General features: G+C 41.9%; 2 protein-coding genes across 3 annotated transcripts; one reads left to right on the top strand and one right to left on the bottom strand.

The window, feature by feature from the left end:
* Positions 1-12,604: 12,604 nt before the first annotated feature.
* LOC308167418 (glucose-induced degradation protein 4 homolog) lies at positions 12,605-15,781 on the bottom strand. 2 transcript variants are annotated; one of them, XR_013937716.1, is made up of 7 exons: positions 15,419-15,781; positions 14,855-14,914; positions 14,631-14,738; positions 14,434-14,535; positions 14,148-14,278; positions 13,710-13,896; positions 12,605-13,670 (listed from the first exon to the last, which is right to left on the bottom strand). XR_013937716.1 is itself a non-coding variant. In XM_080541838.1 (6 exons), the coding sequence occupies exons 1-6, from the start codon at positions 15,605-15,607 to the stop codon at positions 13,833-13,835; spliced, it is 654 nt and encodes a 217-aa protein (XP_080397964.1). In that variant the 5' UTR covers positions 15,608-15,781; the 3' UTR covers positions 12,605-13,832. The 2 variants fall into 2 exon arrangements, 1 of the variants encoding a protein (XP_080397964.1); XM_080541838.1 differs by having other exon boundaries at positions 12,605-13,896.
* Positions 15,782-16,029: 248 nt separating this feature from the next.
* On the top strand, positions 16,030-19,326 carry atpaf2 (ATP synthase mitochondrial F1 complex assembly factor 2). Its single transcript, XM_080541523.1, has 8 exons — positions 16,030-16,418; positions 16,810-16,854; positions 16,972-17,120; positions 17,215-17,312; positions 17,486-17,566; positions 17,687-17,799; positions 18,169-18,284; positions 18,551-19,326. Exons 1-8 carry the CDS (start codon positions 16,286-16,288, stop codon positions 18,686-18,688), a joined length of 873 nt encoding a protein of 290 aa, XP_080397649.1. The 5' UTR covers positions 16,030-16,285; the 3' UTR covers positions 18,689-19,326.
* Positions 19,327-19,363: the final 37 nt, after the last annotated feature.

Raw genomic sequence — 19,363 nt, 5'->3', positions numbered from 1 at the left:
GAAATAGTAGTTTTTAACAACAAACACAAAATACTGAATTGACAATTATTATCAATCATAACACATTTATAAATTATCTTAGATTTGTTTGGATGTGTATAAGATATATTACTCACATGGAATTGTTTGAAGTCCTGGAATGATCTGTACACAATCACTTCATTCTCATCTGACCAAAATACAGAGATCATGAACATCTGTCGGGGAAAATAATACAAACATTACTATTATTATTACTTTACTTTAAATAGCCCACGAAACCACTATACAAACTTGGGACACAAATCTAGAGTCTGCATCTGCATGATACAGGATAAGTAACACCACGGACACGATGCTTGAGCCAGCTCAAAATCGAATCAAACGAAATCAACCAGCTAGATAGTAACAAATGTTAGTTATATGAATTATCGTTACAGACGTACAGAAATGCACTTTGAAAATAAGGATTACACATGCTGTCAATAAGTAGTTTTTAACAACAAACACAAAATACTGAATTGACGACCCCAAGCCTTACTTTTGCCTTTCGGGGGGGCTCCCCCTGCCTGCACTGCTAATAACATAACATGATGTTATTTCTCATTCTAATATGTTACTTCTGAAATAACGGTTTACCTTTATTTTTGATGCATCTCTATGCATCACTCCAATAATCCGTGCACTGACGGCGTAGCGCCGCTGGTCACTCATCGCTGACTTGGTCTGTTCTGTTCTTAAAATTCTATTATTCTATTATTCTATTCTATAGTTTGGTTGTTTGTGAGCTGCTGTAACGCCTTAATTTCCCCTCGGGGATCAATACAGTACCTATTTAAGTATCTTATCTATCTATCTATCTATCTATCTATCTATCTATCTATCTATCTATCTATCTATCTATCTATCTATCTATCCATCTATCCATCTATCTATCTATCTATCTATCTATCTATCCATCTATCCATCTATCTATCTATCTTTCTTTTACCTGCCTCTTGCTCTGACGCTGTATCAGCACCGTGCATTGATGATGGTCAAGGTGAGTACTGTCTGTAAATACACTTCGGGAGAAGGCGGAGTCGGACTTTCCAGACGTGACGTATTCGCACGTGTATTGAAGGGGATAGATTGAGGGGATAGCTATATTGCAGGAATCCACGTGATCTATCTAAACTTCTATTCAACTGTAACCCATCGTCACCAACACTGTTGACCATTGTTATCTAGATTACAGCAAACCTGGCATTGCCCAGCATTGTGTAATACATGTAAATGTTGATACAGGCATGGGTAAACACTTGTCTAATAATTCATACAGTCTTTAGTAATCATTGTCACATTGTTATTGTATTAAATACATTTTTCCCACAAAAACTAAAAGCAAGGCTACAGTTTCAAGATGAATATCAGAAATGTCCAGTATCTGTCTGACAGGCTGTTCCAGAGATTGGAGCCATAATAACAGTGCATCAGCATCTGCTGGCTGCTTACCAGGGGAGGCTGGTGGAGGTGATGAAAGCTGCCTGATACCATTGCACACATTACATTACATTACACCCAGCAGCCTCCACTGTTGCATACCTAAAAAGCATATCTGATCGAGACTGCATGGTGCAAAGCCATGAAGCGATTTGTAAACTAATAAAATAATCTTAAAATCGTTTCAGACTTAAGCCCAATTTCTTTTTGAGGTAGAGAGTAGAGCAGGTCTTCAAGTTAAAAAAAACATGCATTAGTCTCTTAGCCTGAGAGAGAAACTGTGCACTCTGGCAAGGTTCCTCAGGTGGCTCAAAGAGTAAAGAGTAAATAAATAAGTACAAATCTCAAATGAGTAGTTACAATGGCATAGAATGGCATGTGGCCGAGGCACTCTAATATTTGGGACCTCTTTTCAACAAGCCTAATCTGTTTAGCTTCACAAGCCAGAGACCATTGGCACGGGGCTATTTCTCGGACTCCTAATGAAATCCTGCCTGCACATGCAGTCACTTCACACCCGTCAGCCACATGTAATTTCCCCACATATGTCCTGATGGGGGCAGGGTAGAGGGGCCTGGGCGAGAGGAGGGGGCGGTCACAGGTGGCTCTTCAAAGTGAGGGTGGTGAGAGGGAGCTGGCGGAGGCAGTTATCCGGCACGGCGATCTTAGGGGCGCGGGGCCTCTGCGCTCGTCTGAAGGGGTGCCAGAACTCTACCACAACCCTGTAGTAAAGGTCAGGGCTGTCTATGGGCTGTCTATGGCCTGGGTGGACGTCAGCACAGGTGGACTAAACTCTGCATGTGCCTGGACACGAGGAGGATGACTGTGTATTTAGAAGCATTCACCGCCTTGTACACATGCATGCACGTGGGCACACGCGCACACACGCACGCGCACACACACACACACACACACACACACACACACACACACACACACACACACACACACACATCCTGACCGGCTGTACGAGTATCCTGACCGGCTGTATCACTGCCTGAAGACCGGGAAGATCATCAGGGACCCCATCCACTGCAGCCACACCCTGTTCTCTCTGCTACCTCTCTTCTACCAAAAGGTAGAATCCAGACCCGATCCTACTGATTAACCTTTTTACTAACAATCCAACATTTCACAGAATCCTGTTAATCCTAATCCTAGACAAAAAAGCATCTTCAATCGAGATTTTACATTGAACGTGTGTTTTAGTCCAGGAATATCCCTGTCTGTGAAACCGGCCCTAAATCTTCCAACCTAGAACATGACACAGTATGACTCAGACCTGATTTATTACATCCTCTGACCTACAGCCTGCCTTGATGTTGATACAGTGGGTGTTACAAAACAATTGGGAGGGATTCAGTATCAGTTTACTCCTCCAGGAAATTGATAAATAGACCTATGCCTTTTACTGTAACCCCCCGAATTTATGTTGAGGAAATAGATGTTAGTTTCCCTTTCCTGTACACCCTTTGGTTCACACTTACAATAAAACATCCTTGCATCATCCAGGCACACTTTTGTTGAGATACAGTGACCTAATGGCATTTTTTCTTCTTTTGGCTCTACACTCCAAAAGTTTGGATTTGTAATCAAACAATTACTATTAAAGGTTAAAGACGATATTCTCAGTTTTTATTTAATATATAACAACACAATTTAGCTGATGAATTTTTCCAAAACCACTTACATTGAAGTGAGTGCATACATTGTTATGTATATATGTGACAGGGCATGGTTAAAAAGTCTGCAACTAGGGCAAAATCATTTTTCTGTTTTTTGAAATCTGAAACAAGTTGAAGAAGTCATGGATATTTGAATATTGATACCCCCTGAACCACCATACTGAGATAAGTCTTCAGAGACATTTGAGAGACATTTTTCACAGAGGTAATGGGTGGGAACAATAGCTGGTTAACTCCACCCTAATCACTCCCTCAAGACAACCACACCCTCAAGACAACCACTCCCCCATTACACTACCTGTCATCTGTCAGTGGGGTTGTCATAGGACCCTTTTTCGGAAGCGGGGAACATAGGACCCGGGGAACATAGGACCCTTTTTCGGAAGCGGGGAACATAGGACCCTTTTTCGGAAGCGGGGAACCGGGGAACATAGGACCCGGGGAACATAGGACCCGGGGAACATAGGTACGCTCCCATCTCCTGAACCAAACATGATAACACCAAACAGATGATGTCTACCCCTATATTTTGAAGGCCAAGGATTACAATGATACCATATACAACATCATAAAGTGTTCAGGTGGCCATGGCGGACATTTTCCTTTCCGCCATAGCCGAATTATGTATCTCACTTCATATCTCCTTAACCAAACATGATAACACTGAACAGGTGATGTCTACCTTCATGTTTTGAAGGTCAAGGATTACAACGATACCATATACAACATCATAAAGTGTTCAGGTGAATGGTTAGTGGTGAAATCAGACCTCATAATGTGCCAGGGATCACAGAAGCAGACACACTGGGACAAGGGAACACGTTTAAGGAAGTTTAATAAAAACAAAGACACCACACACTACCCTGACACCTATTCTTCACTGTCTCCACAGTCTCCTCCACACTGACACAGAGCAGTGCACTTTAAGGAGGCTTTTCTGCACTTGCAATGCCCCCGGCAGCCTTTCTTGCAGCCACAACTCAAAAGTTCTAGGATGGACTGGCTTGCCTGTGGAAGAGTTGACCACAAAGGCTTCCAGCCACTTGGATCCATCCAACCCCAGTCTTTTGGTGATGGCATCTTAGGTGCAACCACAAGCTTGTCCCCAACAGTGTCCCCCTTGGTACACTGCTCTTTTTAGGTGCTGTACCAATGCATCCTTTGTTGGGGGGATTTGCTCCATTCCCCTTCCTTTCTTGGTGAATAACTCAAGACTGGCTGTGTTGATGTTTAGTTGGCTGCTGGTGCGACTGTAGAGGAGAATTGTGAAGCGCTCCACAGTCGACATAACTTCCTCCGGTATGATGTTTGGAGCCTGTGACAGAGCCATGAAGGCCTCTGTTGCCATGTCATAGGCATTCCAGGTGTCCCATGCTGCCTTCTTGCCCCTGGTTGCAAATGCAGACACTGTGTCACAGCCAGTAAAAGCGTGGAACATAGGAAGAGCCTTTGCTTTCTCTGGACCCAGGGACCTGGCAATCTCATGGATGGGTATGTACCTGAATGAATGAATGAATGAATGGTCTTTATTGTCATTAATACAGTACAGGCAGTGGCGTAGCGGACGGGCCCGCAAGCGACGCACCGCGGGGGGGCCCCAGCCACTAGGGGGCCCCCTAACATTGGATACAAACTTTTTATTTTTTTTATTTTTTATAAAACAAAGAAAATAAGTGGCCCTTCATTGTGTCAACCTTAATTTTAATATATAGGCCTATACGCCAACGTTCGGAGGTTCCCAAACGCGAACGCGAACCGGCGCGGTTCTTTGCCGGTGTGAAGCCCTGTATGAGGGGTTCAGCGTCAGTTCGCTTCGGTGCACCTTGCTGCCTGATTGTCTGTCCCTGTGTCATTCACTCTCAACATGGATACAAGTACAATAAGCATTCTTTAGGTGGTGGTAGATTCTCTATTCGGACATTATAGCCGCTATATGTGGGACTGTCGGTCCGATATTGTAAAAAAATAAAAATAAAAATAGCTAGTAAATGTCTCAAGTATTATCTCGGCGGTTAGTCGAGTGAAAGAAAAACAACATACAGATGATAATTCACACAATATAATACCACGACAGCGTACAATAACATTTATTTGGGCATCATACTCAAACTCAGGCAGAAGGGCAGGGTCCGGCCAGGTTCACAGTCACAGACTGTCAGTACATAATTTAGCATGGTTAGGCTATATATAGCTGTTTCTTTTTGTATTCTACTATTCTATTCTACTTCTGCTGTCTGCGTCTCCCTGGGTATTCCTAGACCAGATGGCAAACAGTAAAGAAATGCCACAATATACCAGGACTTCAGAAACGAGATGTCCAACAAAGGATTTGACAAACCCTGGCCTATTTTGCGCAACAAGTAGACTCTGATGCAACGGAGACAGGGTTGCCAGATGGGCTGGTTTTTGGTGGATTTACAAGTTTTTAGATTGGTTAGGTTGGAAATTCTCAATCCCATCTGGCAACCCTTAGCGGAGAGTCTACAGATTGTATGTTTACAGATATCGCACTGCTGTGCACACCACACTTTGTTAAAAGAAATAAAGCTTGTACTTTTCTACTTATAATACATTCTACTGATGTAGTCTACAATTTGGTTTTAGTTATAGGCTATTGCTCTCACTTGTTTGTACCTTTTGCTAAGTCAAGCATTTAGAATGCAATGTCAATAACGCATCGGACTCTAAAAAACGCAAACATTTTTTAACCTCCGTTGCGAAAGGGCCCTGGCCGCCACCTTGCGGGGGGGCCTCGGGATTTTGCGGTACGCCACTGAGTACAGGTACCATACAACGAAATTTAGGAGGGGGGGCTCCCCTGGTGCTTGGAAAAAAGACTAAAAACAAGAGAGCCAAGGATAAAACAAAAAAGAGAAAAGAGCTGGTTGACATAAATAAGGCTATGTACACTATCTACTATACTATACAATAAAACACTGTGCTGTACACTATGCTATGCTATAAATATCCAAACTTTTTCCTATATCTGAACCTTATGTACACATGGGTTGTCATATTGCACATAATATTTGTTGCACGTACCTGAAGTTCTTACCAGTCCCAAACGCCACCCACAGCTCCTCAATGTCCAGCTCTGACACATGTGCAATGGCTAGGACCACAACATCTGTATCCACAGTGCGCAGGATGATCTTTTTATATCCCTTTCTTGTGGCATCCGCCACATGGAGTAGCATCCTTGTATCTGCCTCCTCATGTGTGCAAGGGGAAAGATGATGCGTGTCTAGTAGTGGGTCGGTTGACAGAACATTGGGTCCGTACGTGGAAACAACTTGTTTGGTCGTTGACATTTTTACAAGGTTCCTGGCCAGGAAGTGAAATAGTTCGGTTTTATTTTCATCCACTCTCAGGAAGCCTTTCCAGTTGGTTGGTACCTTGTTTTTTCCTTCCACTCGTGTTCTTGTGCCCGTTCCCCGCTTCTGTCTTGTCTGGGACTTTAAGCTGTTTGCTTCATAGCAGTCCCACACCACATCCACTCTGTTGACACTTTCAAGTTTCCCTGTTATATAAGGCATAAAGATCTTGCTGGAAAACTCATTGAAGGTTTTTGCTATGCCTGGTTTCAACATGTTGATGACTGCTGACCCATCTAGTATTTGGACCTCACTGTCTGGGGCACTGTTTCTGGAAGCGCAGTCTGGGGCACGGTTTCCTGAGACACTTTCCGGAGCACTGTTGCTGACTGGGCCACTGTTTTGTGTGGCACTGTCTGGGGCACTGCAGCATATAGTCCTTTCTAGGCAACTTAACAGATCAGCCTTGTTTCCCAAGCGTAGTTCACCATGAATGGAGAGTGATGGAGGGTAAGCCTGATTTTCATGTCTGAAGAAATTTTCAAGGTTCCCATCACGGGTCTGACAGACGATGTAGAGTCTGAAAAACAGTGAACAGTCATTTCTTAGAGATTTTTCTTTGAGTTTGGTCCTGGACTGCGTTATTGGAGCCGTTTTAAAAAGAGGAAGCTTGTTCCTCTTTAAAGGGTCGGTAATGGGTTTTGCGCCCTGCATCCTCTCAGCAATGAAGAGTTTGTACTGCTCTTGGCCCATCCTCTCTGCAACATGAACAGCATCCACAACAGATTGGTCTGCTATTTCCCTTGAGTCCAGCTTCAGAAGGTTGTTGCTGTCTTCTGTGAAGGGGTTCCCCATTTCCTCAATCACATCAACAAATGCATTCACTTGTCTTTTGAATTTCAGCTGGACACTTCATGATGTCTGTTTTCAGAAACGTTCTGCTGAACTCCATGGCATTCTCAAACTCATCAACCACACGAGACACTTCTGGTCCAGCAACAGCCCAGCGACAAAGGGAATCCTGGTTTTGCATCAGACCAACTGCTCCTCCATCTCCCTTCACTGTTGCATTATTTTGCTCGTGTGCTTGGTCTATAGCCATTGCAGAGAACACATTTTGACTCTTGGTTATTGTGAATTTCCCTGCCAGAAATTCCTTTGCCACACCCGGATTGGTTTTGGCAAGACCTGCCATGTCTTTCACATGAACAGGTATCCAGCGTGCATACTTTGTGTGGTCAAGGCTGAAGCACCATGGGACAAGCTTTGTCATGGTATCCACATAGAGATTAAAGTCAGCCTCACGCAGGGATCTTATGATCTTCGGTCTGATTTCACCACTAACTATCATGTTTGGTTAAGGAGATATGAAGTGAGATACATAATTCGGCTATGGCGGAAAGGAAAATGGCCGCCATGGCCACCTGAACACTTTATGATGTTGTATATGGTATCATTGTAATCCTTGGCCTTCAAAATATAGGGGTAGACATCATCTGTTTGGTGTTATCATGTTTGGTTCAGGAGATATGAAGCAAAATACACAATTGGGCTATGGCGGAAAGGAAAATGGCCACCACGGCCACTAGAAGGAGTTTTTGCGAGGGCTCCACATCTGAAAATGTTCAGGACCCCAAACTGTACAAGTGTACCAAGTTTTGTGCTTTTATGAATAAGTGAACAATTTTTTCACATATTACCCGGACTATAACTAAATGTAGGTATTTAGTGAATGTAAAACTGTTGCTGCCAAGTCTCACGCAATCACCGTGAGACTCACGCATTTCAACCAGTTCTCACGCTCTCACGCCGCATCTCTATTTCTCACGGCGAGAAATAACAATTGTTGTTATTGGTAACATGAGTTTCGTGGCATCTTTCTGCACGCGCGTTAACTTGAGTCTGCAATCGAAGCGGCAGGCGAGCGCTGATGGAAGAACCTGTGTTCACGCGAGCTGCAAGAACGTAGCAAGCAGTGTTGCCAGATTGGGCTACTTTTGGTCACACTGGACGGGTGGATTAGGCAGCTTTTAGACTGGTTGGGCTGGACATTGTCAATTCCGTCTGGCAACCGTGGTAGCAAAATATGTGCATACATTACAACATCGTATCTGGTAGCCTACTGGACTGGGTTGCACCAATATGGCCTAAGTAGTTACTAAACCCCTAGTTGTTACTAGCTAGTTTCAAACTAGTTGTTTACTCATTTCGGTTGCACCACGCCAATCTTTTGCCAATCTTAGCTAGTAGGCCTAAATACTCAGTTTTGGTAACTGTTTTTTGTTTCTCTACTGTAACATAACCAGGTACATTAATAATAATAATTATTATTAATAATTACAATTTACAATACAAATACAACAATTGGGGGTCCCTCAAAAAAAATTTGGGCGTGCCATGCGCGCACAAAATCACCCACCAAGCCCTCATTCTGACCCAGGAAAAACCCTGGTATGTACTGTATAACATGATAGCCATCTATGAGCAATGCACTGTATATAAGATGATGACCACGGGTCTTTCTGCTGCTGACCAAGGGGCTGAGTCCTGTTGATGGGGCCCAATTTTTCTTATAGAGTCTGTAGGCTACTGTATTTGTTTATTAAGATTTCATAAATATGATATATTGTCTGAATTTTTTTCTTGTTTTATAAAATGTTAATTATTTTCATTTCTTGTGCTGGTTTATTATGAACAATATGTAAAATTGCAGGGAACTAGCACATATAATTGGGTGGGAGAGAGGGGCCGCCGCTGCCAAAATGTGCACAGTTTTGGGTCGCTCCACCGCCAAAAAATCTCACTCCAAACTTTTGGTGAAACTTGGCAGCCCTGTGCAGTTCTTCATCGCTTCGTTTGTCGTCCTATGCCAAAAACCGGAAAACACCAAAACAAGACTTGTTTGGCTCGATTGTGAGGTTTCACAATTGCCGAGATGGGGACCTATTAATCAAACCCTGTCACATATTGTCCCAGCAGGAATCAAACACACAATCTTATTGTTGCATTATTAGCACCATGCTCTACCAACTGAGCCAAAGGGCACCGTAAAAACTGAGGAGAAGTGTATTAACATCTGATATCAGAGAGAGAGGAGGAAGATGGCCTATTGTAGAGTCTGTCATTGATTCCCTGTACTGGGCAGCCTTACGTATAGTTTACCTATACAGGTATGTGTATTGGCCTTCTATACAGAGCCCAAATAGTGAATTCTTGAAATGCAAGTTGCAAATGTGGTTACAATGTAAGGAGATCATACTTCCTCTATGGTTTTGTTTTTAGAACCATATCACCAAAATGCTTTTAGTTATGGGAGTATTTACATAGCTCCATCAAAATATGCATAATATTGCACAGCCTTCCTTTTTGTTGCATGTTGGACTTTCAGGGTTGTTCACACACATCACATATCTGTATTTGGAGCAGACATACAGTAAATCATCATCATTGTCTGCCTTTTCTAACTATGTTGAACACTACACATGTTATGAAAGTCATATTCTCAACTCTAACAGAATTGCTCAAACTACACTGAACACACTGGTTTGGGTATCACATGCAAAGGTCTGGAGTTTGTCAATTGGTACTTACATTCCAAACATTCTTTCATAAACTGTCTATTTTGGCCATTGTCTATTTTTTCATTCCATTGATGCTTTCACTTGATTGTCGCCACCCTGGGCCTTGCAACACTGACCTGCCTGGTTTATGTGACATCATGGAACAAACAGATCTATTGTGTGAGTTGACAAGACAATGTTTTTTCCTCCATTGCAGACAGTAGGCAGGAGACGGGACAGAGCTTCTCAGACATTATATACCCTACTGTTAGGTGGCCCTTTGCTGATTCATATACTTAAGATATCCTCTGTAGCTAAAGACAAGACCAGCCTTTGAATTTCCAAAACAAACACCCAACTCATAATAAGGCTAACTCCCCAAGCCAGAATTAGTTTGCCATAAGGTAGAAACACAGAGAAACACTAATTTCATTAATTAATTTAACATTAACATTTATTTTCACCTAACTATAGGAAATTGTGACATCTATGGCCAGAGACATGTGCCACTAGAATCTTAATTTGAATGACTGACTTTGAATTTAAATGACTGACTTTGAATTTGAATTGCTCTGTGCCACTAGAAACTGAATTTGAATGACTGACATTTGTATTTGAATTGCTCAATTCACTACTACTACTATTCAGTTTCTAGTGGCACAGATCTCTGCCCATAATCTCTGCCGATACCGGGCTCTTCCTGAAGTCCTCTACCATCTCTACAGTTTTTAGAGCGTTGAGCTCCAGGTTGTTCTGGCTGCACCAGGTGGCCAGGCTGTCAACTGAGAGTGTAATTTATATTAGTTTTACATTTATTCTTTAAAGCCTACATAATTAGTGTTCTATTGCTCTTTTTGCCATTGTCTTTTAAATTATTTTTTGTTTATATATTGTTTCTTTTTATGTCATATGCACCAACCTCACCAATTTCCGATATCTGCAAATATATTTAGCAATAAAAATAATTCTGATTCTGATTCTGATTTTGATAGTTTCAACAGAAGGAAATGCTAAATGTGGACACAAGGTGAAACTAATTGACATTTCAAATGACTTCTTCATTCATAACCTGGTATGGTATGATTCATGCATAGATAGACTGATTAGACTGATGGGTCATGAAACATTAATTGTTTATATCACCCTAAATCGTGGATATGAAAACATAACATTTAATAAGAATAATAATAATAAATATAACCGCAAGCTGCAATGGGGCATGTTCCTACAGATATGCCCCCATAACCATAAATGGGGTGAGATTGACAGACACGGGGTAAACCTAGAGACAGGGGGGTAGACCACTCACCTATTATGGGCCAAGTTGAAGTCATGATATACTAAGCTATGATATTATGAAGTACCCTAGGACCACAGGCCTGTAAGGTACCAGTCACCTAATTATGGCCTGATATAGGCTACTATGCTATGATGATGATAATATACACTAAACGGAATTACAAAAATGCTCTTACACTATATTATATAGAAATGTGCTTATAATCTGACTCGCAAATATGTTCCCCATGAGGATAAACACATATGTACCAAGTTGCATACATTTTCATACAACGAGAGGAGCCAGCATCCTTGGTATTTACATGTCTCACTTTTGAAGACCACTAATAGGTTGAAATGCCTCTTGACTTGAACATCCACATTCCTCCTAAAACTCATTAATTCAGAGCATTCCATTACCAGATGTGAGGTTGGCGCATAGAGAAGACCTCCTGGCTATGGAGATAGTGTTGTGTTGGGTTAGTCGAGCAAACGAGACAATAACAACTCCTTGAGAAATCAATTTGAAATGTGTGTGTGAACAATATCTGTTCATTAATTATGACTTAAATTGATTCATTGGCTCCTCTTTTCCCATAACTTAAATTATGGGTGACGCCCCTAGGTATGATCTGTACTTTGTGCAAATAGGTATTTGGTAACACTTCCATATCCTTCTGTAAGGATTATATATTTATTGTAAATACTGGTGTTAAATACAAAATAAACTAATAAAAACACCTTTAATATACTTCATATAAAAGTGACATTATTTACAACATTCATCTCAAAATCACATGAATATTATACTTGCACTGGGGTGAACTACATACTTGTTGAATAAATGTTAAGTATTTTAGCAAATTGTTTTCAAACAAAAACATTTTCTTTTTGACATTTTTGATAAATAATAGATTTTATATTTTTTTTCTAATTTAGGATAATGTAGGCTTATTTAAATTCCAAAAGGTGAATATTTTGAAAGGGCATGTACTTTCTAGAATCTAGACTATATTGTTGTATACAGGGTAAACAACACTAGAGGGTGGTAATGGATTGGAGCAGTGAGCTAGATGACTCACAGAAATGCATGACATACATTATGTCTGTAAGGCTGTTCATGAATGGTCTAGTCAGTGTCAAGCTACAGTAGGGGTATTTTTAAATTGAGTAGTCCTTATTCAGTTTATAAATAACCATCATTATTGCGATTGCGATATACAGTATAGGTAGAAATATATAATCACCAAAGAAAGACACAAGTATGGGTGCTTTGATATGATTTACTCCATTCCTCACAGCCAGTCAGGACACGCCCCCACAGCTGTTTGTCCAGTCTCACAATTACTGGTATAATACATTTTGATAAGCTTTAAAAAGATGGCACCATTGCATGGAAAGGGCAAATGTCAGGGGGAGTGCTTTAAAAGGCAATAAAGACAAAAAAATACTTCCTTTAATGATAATAAAGATAGACATTTTAATACTATTATGATAGAATAAATCTTGTTTCTGAAAACTAGAGCTTGAGGGTTGAAGACTGCTACTTTGACAATGTTGCATAGTCATAGATGAGAGGGAACCCGAGAGAAACTTAGGTTGTTTGAAAGACAGAAAGGAGAGATAATGTGAGTGTAAAATACTGACTTTATGGGCTAGTAACATGATCAAATCCACCTGTGTGCAAATGAAACCAACAATACAAGACCCACAAGCAATTAATCATATCACCCAGTCTTTTCCATAGAGCTCCATAGATATTAGCAACATTGTTCTGAAGCCTTGAGTCACTGAAGAGGTAACTTGCAAAATCTCTTTGCAGGCAATAAGAAAGAGCGTAGCTTTGAAAGGAATTTAAAAAGCTGTCATTCAGCCATGAAGTTGTTAAAGCTTCAATCCAATGCACCCAAGCTTTGTTCAAACTTCAAAGACCTTAATTTCACATGCTGCATTGTTCAGCTTCAAGAGATCCAGCAGGTGATTGGGATACATCTTCAGAAGAATCGTTCTGTCCATGTCCAAAGTCTGTCCTCAGCTTAAATAGAATCAAAACAACATCCCCAGTAGTTGGAGGGAATCTCCAACTTTACTTATAAAGTGGCTCAAAATACAAAGCAGCAGAGCGAGAGAAAATTTGCTTAAAAACCAGACATTAAAACATATAGAGAACGTATAAAGCATCACATACTGCTGTTGCCTAATCCCCGACGATTGAAGCTCCATTCTGGGAGCAGTCCATTCCCTAGGTTGGTCTATCCACCCATTGATCCTTCCAGCCATACACTTTCATCTGTGACATCTCCTGTCCAACAGACGTCTGTCCATCTCTCCATTCGTTGTTCCATCTCCTTCTTTCTGGACCAATGCACATCCTGCAATGCACATCCTGCAATGCAATGCACATTCTGGACAGGCACATCCTTTGCATGACAACACAGTTTCCATTTGCCCCCACACACTCCTCTCTCAGTAGCATCTGCAGGCCTCTGCTCTGGCACAAGTCCTTCTCTGCCAACAGAGCCACAATGCCAGGGTCACCGAAACTCATAGATGGCTGCGCTGTGTTCTGGAACATGGGTGAGATTCAGGGACTGGTACCTGTGAGTGGGAATCCATGTGTTAGCAGGGAAACAAGAGAGCTAGCAGGGAGGAGAAATGCATAGTTGAGGAATTCTTCTTCTAACTCGGGTGAAATCATCCATTGTGGCCCATGAATTGGGAAGTGGACTACATTCTGACTCTGATAAGCTGAGCACATAAGTATTCATTTTGAGAGAAAAAAAGCATCCATCAGTTAAACCGGTCATAACACAGCCATTAACAACAGAGAATATGTTGTCTCCTTTTACCATTCAGAGAACCGGTGGTAGTAGTACCCCTCTATGGTTGCTGTGGATTTTTGGAAGCAGATGTAGTAAAAGCCAGCGAAGGAAGCACCGCTGATGTCTTTAATAGTGTGATCTGGGACCAGGAACTGCTCCTACAGGTACAATGGTTAGTGAAGAATTAGAACAGTACTGTCATTGTTGTAAACTAACAGCAGCAATTTTATCTGGTTGCTTCAGATTCTCTCTGGAATAGTTGACTAATAGTAGAACAGTCCCAAGTAAGATACTTGGTTGAGCTGAAGCTTACCTTCCACCTCATGAAGATGTAATCAGAGTTCTTCAGCTCTTCATAATCAAAATCGTCAGAGTTGAACGTCTTTGCATACTGGTAGAAGGCCTGGAACTGGCCCTGCAATCAGAATATAGAACAGACGTAATGTGGGACACTAGCGGGGGTCTCATAATAAATGCAAAGTGCATTTAGTGAAGGCGCACATCTCTTACCCAGTGCTTGCGATCCACATCCTCATCAGCATCCCACTTCCTGGTCAGAAATGGACGCTTTCTACTGATGATCTCTCCAGCGAAGAACGTAGTAAGCGTTGGGTATTCCTTTATAACCAAACACAACAGAAAATACATTTTGGTATACAAGTGTGATGAAAAGTAGCTGTTGAAAATGTTGCCCAGTGAACCTCTTTGGCATGGCCAAGCAAGCTCTCTCTTACCTCTGTCAAACCTTTTATCTTCAAGTATCCACACAAGTATGAATCTTCCATGGTGACATGCTGAAAGGAAAAAAGAAAACAGCTCAAACATAAGACTTTGATAACTGCGTTAACTGTTCTGATAACTGCTCACCACATACAAACGAGGTATTATCTTCCAATAGGTATATATCTACTAGTTTTCATGGATGTCATGTCAGATGAAGCATTTGACTAAGTGCAACTCTACCAGCTGGATATGCAAGCTATAGGCTATAGGCTATAGGCTATAGTCCACACCACAGTATACTGACTACCAGTCACACTGTTGCCTGCAGTATGAGACTTTTACTGCATTTCAAAATCCTTGCATGTAACTAAAATCAATTGGTTTCATGCATCTATGCAAGAGGGCCGAGCCTCAGATAACGATTACATTATTTACCAACCAGCTGCCAACAGAGCTCAGTAATTTTCCAGTACGCTTTCACCAGTGCATGTTTTACATGTCAGCAAATCCAAATTACTCGTCAGCAGCTGTCTAACTGGCAAATGCAAAAACTTCTAAGTCTAATTCAATCTCACCTGCAAAACGACCTCAACGTCGTAGGAGTTGCCTTTGCTCTTCTGGTGTCCTCGAAACTTGGACCCGCTGTACAGAAGCGAAGTGACCACCCCGGGCTGGCGGGTGTTGATCGGGGTAGGTGGGATAAGCGAGGCCGCGGACGTGAAGGCCACGGGGGTGTTACTGAGGTATTTAGCGGGGACAGGCATGGTTCTCGTATCACGGGGGCTGTCACCGACCGCGGGTCAGTGCCTGTCCTGGCGATAGATGTGGGAAGGGGGTTACGGAGAGCACGAACGAGGCGGCTCACCTACATTCAAATCTCTCCAAATCTGCGAATACTTCAGTTTACCACCGAGCTCCCATGAAAGTAAGAGGACTTCGACGCGGCGCCATACGGCAGCAGCATCCACCTCCCTCATTAGCCAAAGGATTTCAGTGGTCTGAAAGCTCGTTGCTCATTGGCTTATCGAGCGAAAGGCTTCTTGGGATCTGCGAGGATGTAGTTTTGTTATGTTGTGACACCGCGTTGTTTCGACATGATCGGTAGTGTACGGAACTACATTTCCCAAGTCATTGTATCTAATGCCAAATATACCATCTGTCAAACACGGAAGGTCACACTCATGGTTATGTTTGGTTTGGGGCTTAGAAACTATGCCAGCGTGAGTAGTACTACAAGTCCAAACGTGATTTTTTCCAAATGGTTATTTGGTAAGGTTATGATCTTGTAGTCAACCTTCAACCACACTACTAACATACATAAGTAACGCGATAAAAAACAAGACGTCTGGCAGTCGTACATCTATCTAGCTAGAAGGTAGCTACTGGCATCGTTTCACAGCACCACTTCATCTGAGGGAACTCAGTTCTAGATCACTGACGCTATGCTAAGGAATCTGGTAAGGTTGCACAGTCGTTTAGGACATGCACCTTCGACCCACAGTGTGTTTCCAAGAAGGGGTCAAGCTCTGCCCCCCCTCTCAGTGCACTCCAAGACCTACTCCAGCGCCTTAGCAGGTAAGCTGCTGATTGTGTCCACATTGGTTAGATAAATACTGTATCTCATTTCATCAGAACCTATGTATGCTGGCAATATTATGCACAATTTACTGCACAGTTTCTACGATGAAGAATTACCTTAACTGTACCTAGCTACCATAACTGTACATATCTACCTTAACTGTACCTAGCTACCTTAACTGTACATAGCTACCTTAACTGTACATAGTTACCTTAACTGTACATAGCTACCTTAACTGTACATAGCTACCTTAACTGTACATAGCTACCATAACTGTACATAGCTACCTTAACTGTACATAGCTACCTTAACTGTACATATCTACCATAACTTTACATAGCCCATAACTGTATATAATTGAGTTAAATCTTTTTCTATCATCAACAGAAAGAAGGAAATTCTACCAGGATGTCAGCATATCCCATGGAGATGGTAAGAACGGTGACTTGTGAATGACTTAGGAGTCAGAAAATGTGTATTCTCCCTTGATAACATCATTAAACAGTATTGTGGAGTGAAGTTAGGATACTTACAGTGCCATTCATGCAGGTGGCTTGTTTGAGATCAATCTCGACCGGCGGAAACTAAAGACACCGGGAGGGAAACTGTTCACTGTTCCAAATGAAGCTCTCGCCATCGCCGTAGCCACAGAATGGGATTCTCAGAGGGACACGCTCAAGTTCTACACCATGCACTTGGTACCACCTTGGATTCTTTCTTCTTTGATGTGCATGGTTGTATTTGTTTCGATGTATGTGTATACTGACTTACGTCATTTCTCTCCCCTTCTAGACCACTCTCTGCAACACAGCCATAGATAACCCAACAGAACGTGACAAGGGCCAAATGATTACCGGAGCACTTAAGTTCCTGGAGACTGACACTATCTGGTATGCTGAGATCTAGTTTATGAATGAAGCGCCCCCTGTGACTGTAAGACTCTATGATGGATAGACATATGGGTTTCCCCCTTCAATAAAAAATGTAAACAACTGTTTTAGAAATGTAGGAATGTTGTATTGTGGACATTGTAACCGTGTGTAGTTATGCGTTCTCCTTTCAGTTACAGAGTTGAGGATCCCCCAACTCTTGTTGAGCTTCAGCAGAATACGTGGGACCCAGTGTTGCACTGGATTGAAAATAGGTTTGTCTCACATTTGAGTTAATTTTCCTGCACATAAATATACATTATTCACAGGCCCTCTCAGCAAAGAAGGGGAAAATATCTTGAAGTGATGTCTATTACTTTGTTTAATCTCTCTAGGTATGACGTAGTCATAGGCTCTTCCGCCAATATTCTGGGTCCAGAGATCCCAAAGGCAACAATGGATACTTTCCGCCAGCACCTGAGCTCCTACAGCTTTTGGTCCCTGACAGGTATATCAAAGAAGAAATGCATTCTGTAAAGCTCCATCTTTTATTAAAGGTCTAGGATGTTGATTTGAGCTTCAGTGAAGAGTGCTGTTTCTTCAGTGAAGAGCACTGTTTTGGTCCAAACAAAGCATTTTCTCAAATCTGGTATCGCAACAAGGCTGAGCACTGGCCTTTACAAACCTTTTAGTGGAGCAAAAAAAAGGCAGCAAAGCTGCCAACTACATGCTTCACCTTTAAAGAATACTACTTAGTCTTTTTGCACTGATCTCATGAGAGTATTAGATGATGTCATTCATTCATTCAGCACTAGATTGATATAGAATCTGAGGATGAATGTCTGTAGTTTATGTTCTGAACTTGTCCCATCTATAGGGCTTGAGTATGTGATCACGCAGCTGAAGTCAGTGGTTCTGGCCTTGGGGCTGATCGACAGACACCTGACAGTTGAGCAGGCTGTGCTGCTGTCCCGGCTGGAGGAGGAATACCAGGTACTGTATGATTTCACATTAGAACACAAATTATATTATGTTAAATCAGAATGTAAAATACAAGGTTTATGTAAGTCTTTATGTTATGTCACGCAGGACATTACTCAGAGTTTACTAAATGATTTCGTAGTCATGTCAACATGTACTGTCTACTACAGCATGTGGCCCTTCTTAAAAGCTTGAAGTTGACAAGATATTTGTTCTTTTGTCTCTCCATCTATATCTTTCTCTGTCTCTTATTGTCTCTTTCCTTTCTCTCTCCACAGATCGGGTACTGGGGAAATGTAGAATGGGCTCATGACTATGACATGTTCGAGTTGCGAGCACGTACAGCTGCAGGAGCTCTGTTTGTGCATCTGTGCTCTGAGAGTCAAACGGTCAAACGCAAACTCCTACAGGACTGAAGAGGCCTCAGGCATTCCTAAAGCCAAAAACACAAATACAGGACTCTCGGAGAACATACAACAAAGGCAGTGCTTTTGCTCTGACTGGAACGTGATATTGCTTATGAGGACTTGAATCTATCTCCTGTTTTGTCCTCTGGAATAAAAAGTCCCAGTATTTGATCTGTCCTAGTCAGTGACAGCTGTGCTGACTATGTGCAGCTTGTAAACTGTCTGTCATTCCACCTCAGTTAAACAGAAACCGTCACTTTCCTCTACCACAATCCCTTTGCAATAAGGTTCTGTTCTGTACAGTGCTGCCAAGTAACAGCGAAGTATGATATTTATCTCTTCACCAGTTTGCATTTTGAGTCAGTTCTCAGTCATCAGTGACTTTTGGTTTTTGGTTTCCATGGAAACAGTGACTGTTGTTTCTTCGGGGTAGGAATGTTAATTCCTTGTGCCCTCTGTCTCAGTCCGGATGTCTCCCTCCACTGCTTTATGTTGTAACTGATTTGTACAAAGTTGCGTGTGTTTTTCTGTTTGGACAGTAGAAATTGAGTAAATCCATTGGGTCAAAAATGACTACAGAGTGCATCTTATTTATTAAAGTACAACTCTAACTACAGTTGTTTTTAACCACACTAACCCTATCTATGTAGCTTTATATGGTCGACCTTCACGACTCACCTGACA

Source organism: Nansenia antarctica, assembly GCF_963989245.1.
Source record: "Nansenia antarctica genome assembly, chromosome: 11".
In the NCBI taxonomy this organism is placed as follows: Eukaryota; Metazoa; Chordata; class Actinopteri; order Argentiniformes; family Microstomatidae; genus Nansenia; species Nansenia antarctica.
This window is presented reverse-complemented; position numbering and strand designations above follow the sequence as displayed.

Bases quoted from the DNA above. Each gene is read 5' to 3' on its own strand.
- atpaf2 (XM_080541523.1), top strand. From the start codon at position 16,286: ATGCTAAGGAATCTGGTAAGGTTGCACAGTCGTTTAGGACATGCACCT. The intron at 16,855-16,971 runs GTAAGAACGGTG...CCATTCATGCAG, and splicing joins CAGCATATCCCATGGAGATG to GTGGCTTGTTTGAGATCAAT. The intron at 17,567-17,686 runs GTTTGTCTCACA...TAATCTCTCTAG, and splicing joins TTGCACTGGATTGAAAATAG to GTATGACGTAGTCATAGGCT.
- LOC308167418 (XM_080541838.1), bottom strand. From the start codon at position 15,607: ATGCCTGTCCCCGCTAAATACCTCAGTAACACCCCCGTGGCCTTCACG. The intron at 14,739-14,854 runs GTAAGAGAGAGC...TTGGTTATAAAG, and splicing joins AGATAAAAGGTTTGACAGAG to GAATACCCAACGCTTACTAC. The intron at 14,279-14,433 runs GTAAGCTTCAGC...TTGTACCTGTAG, and splicing joins ACATCTTCATGAGGTGGAAG to GAGCAGTTCCTGGTCCCAGA.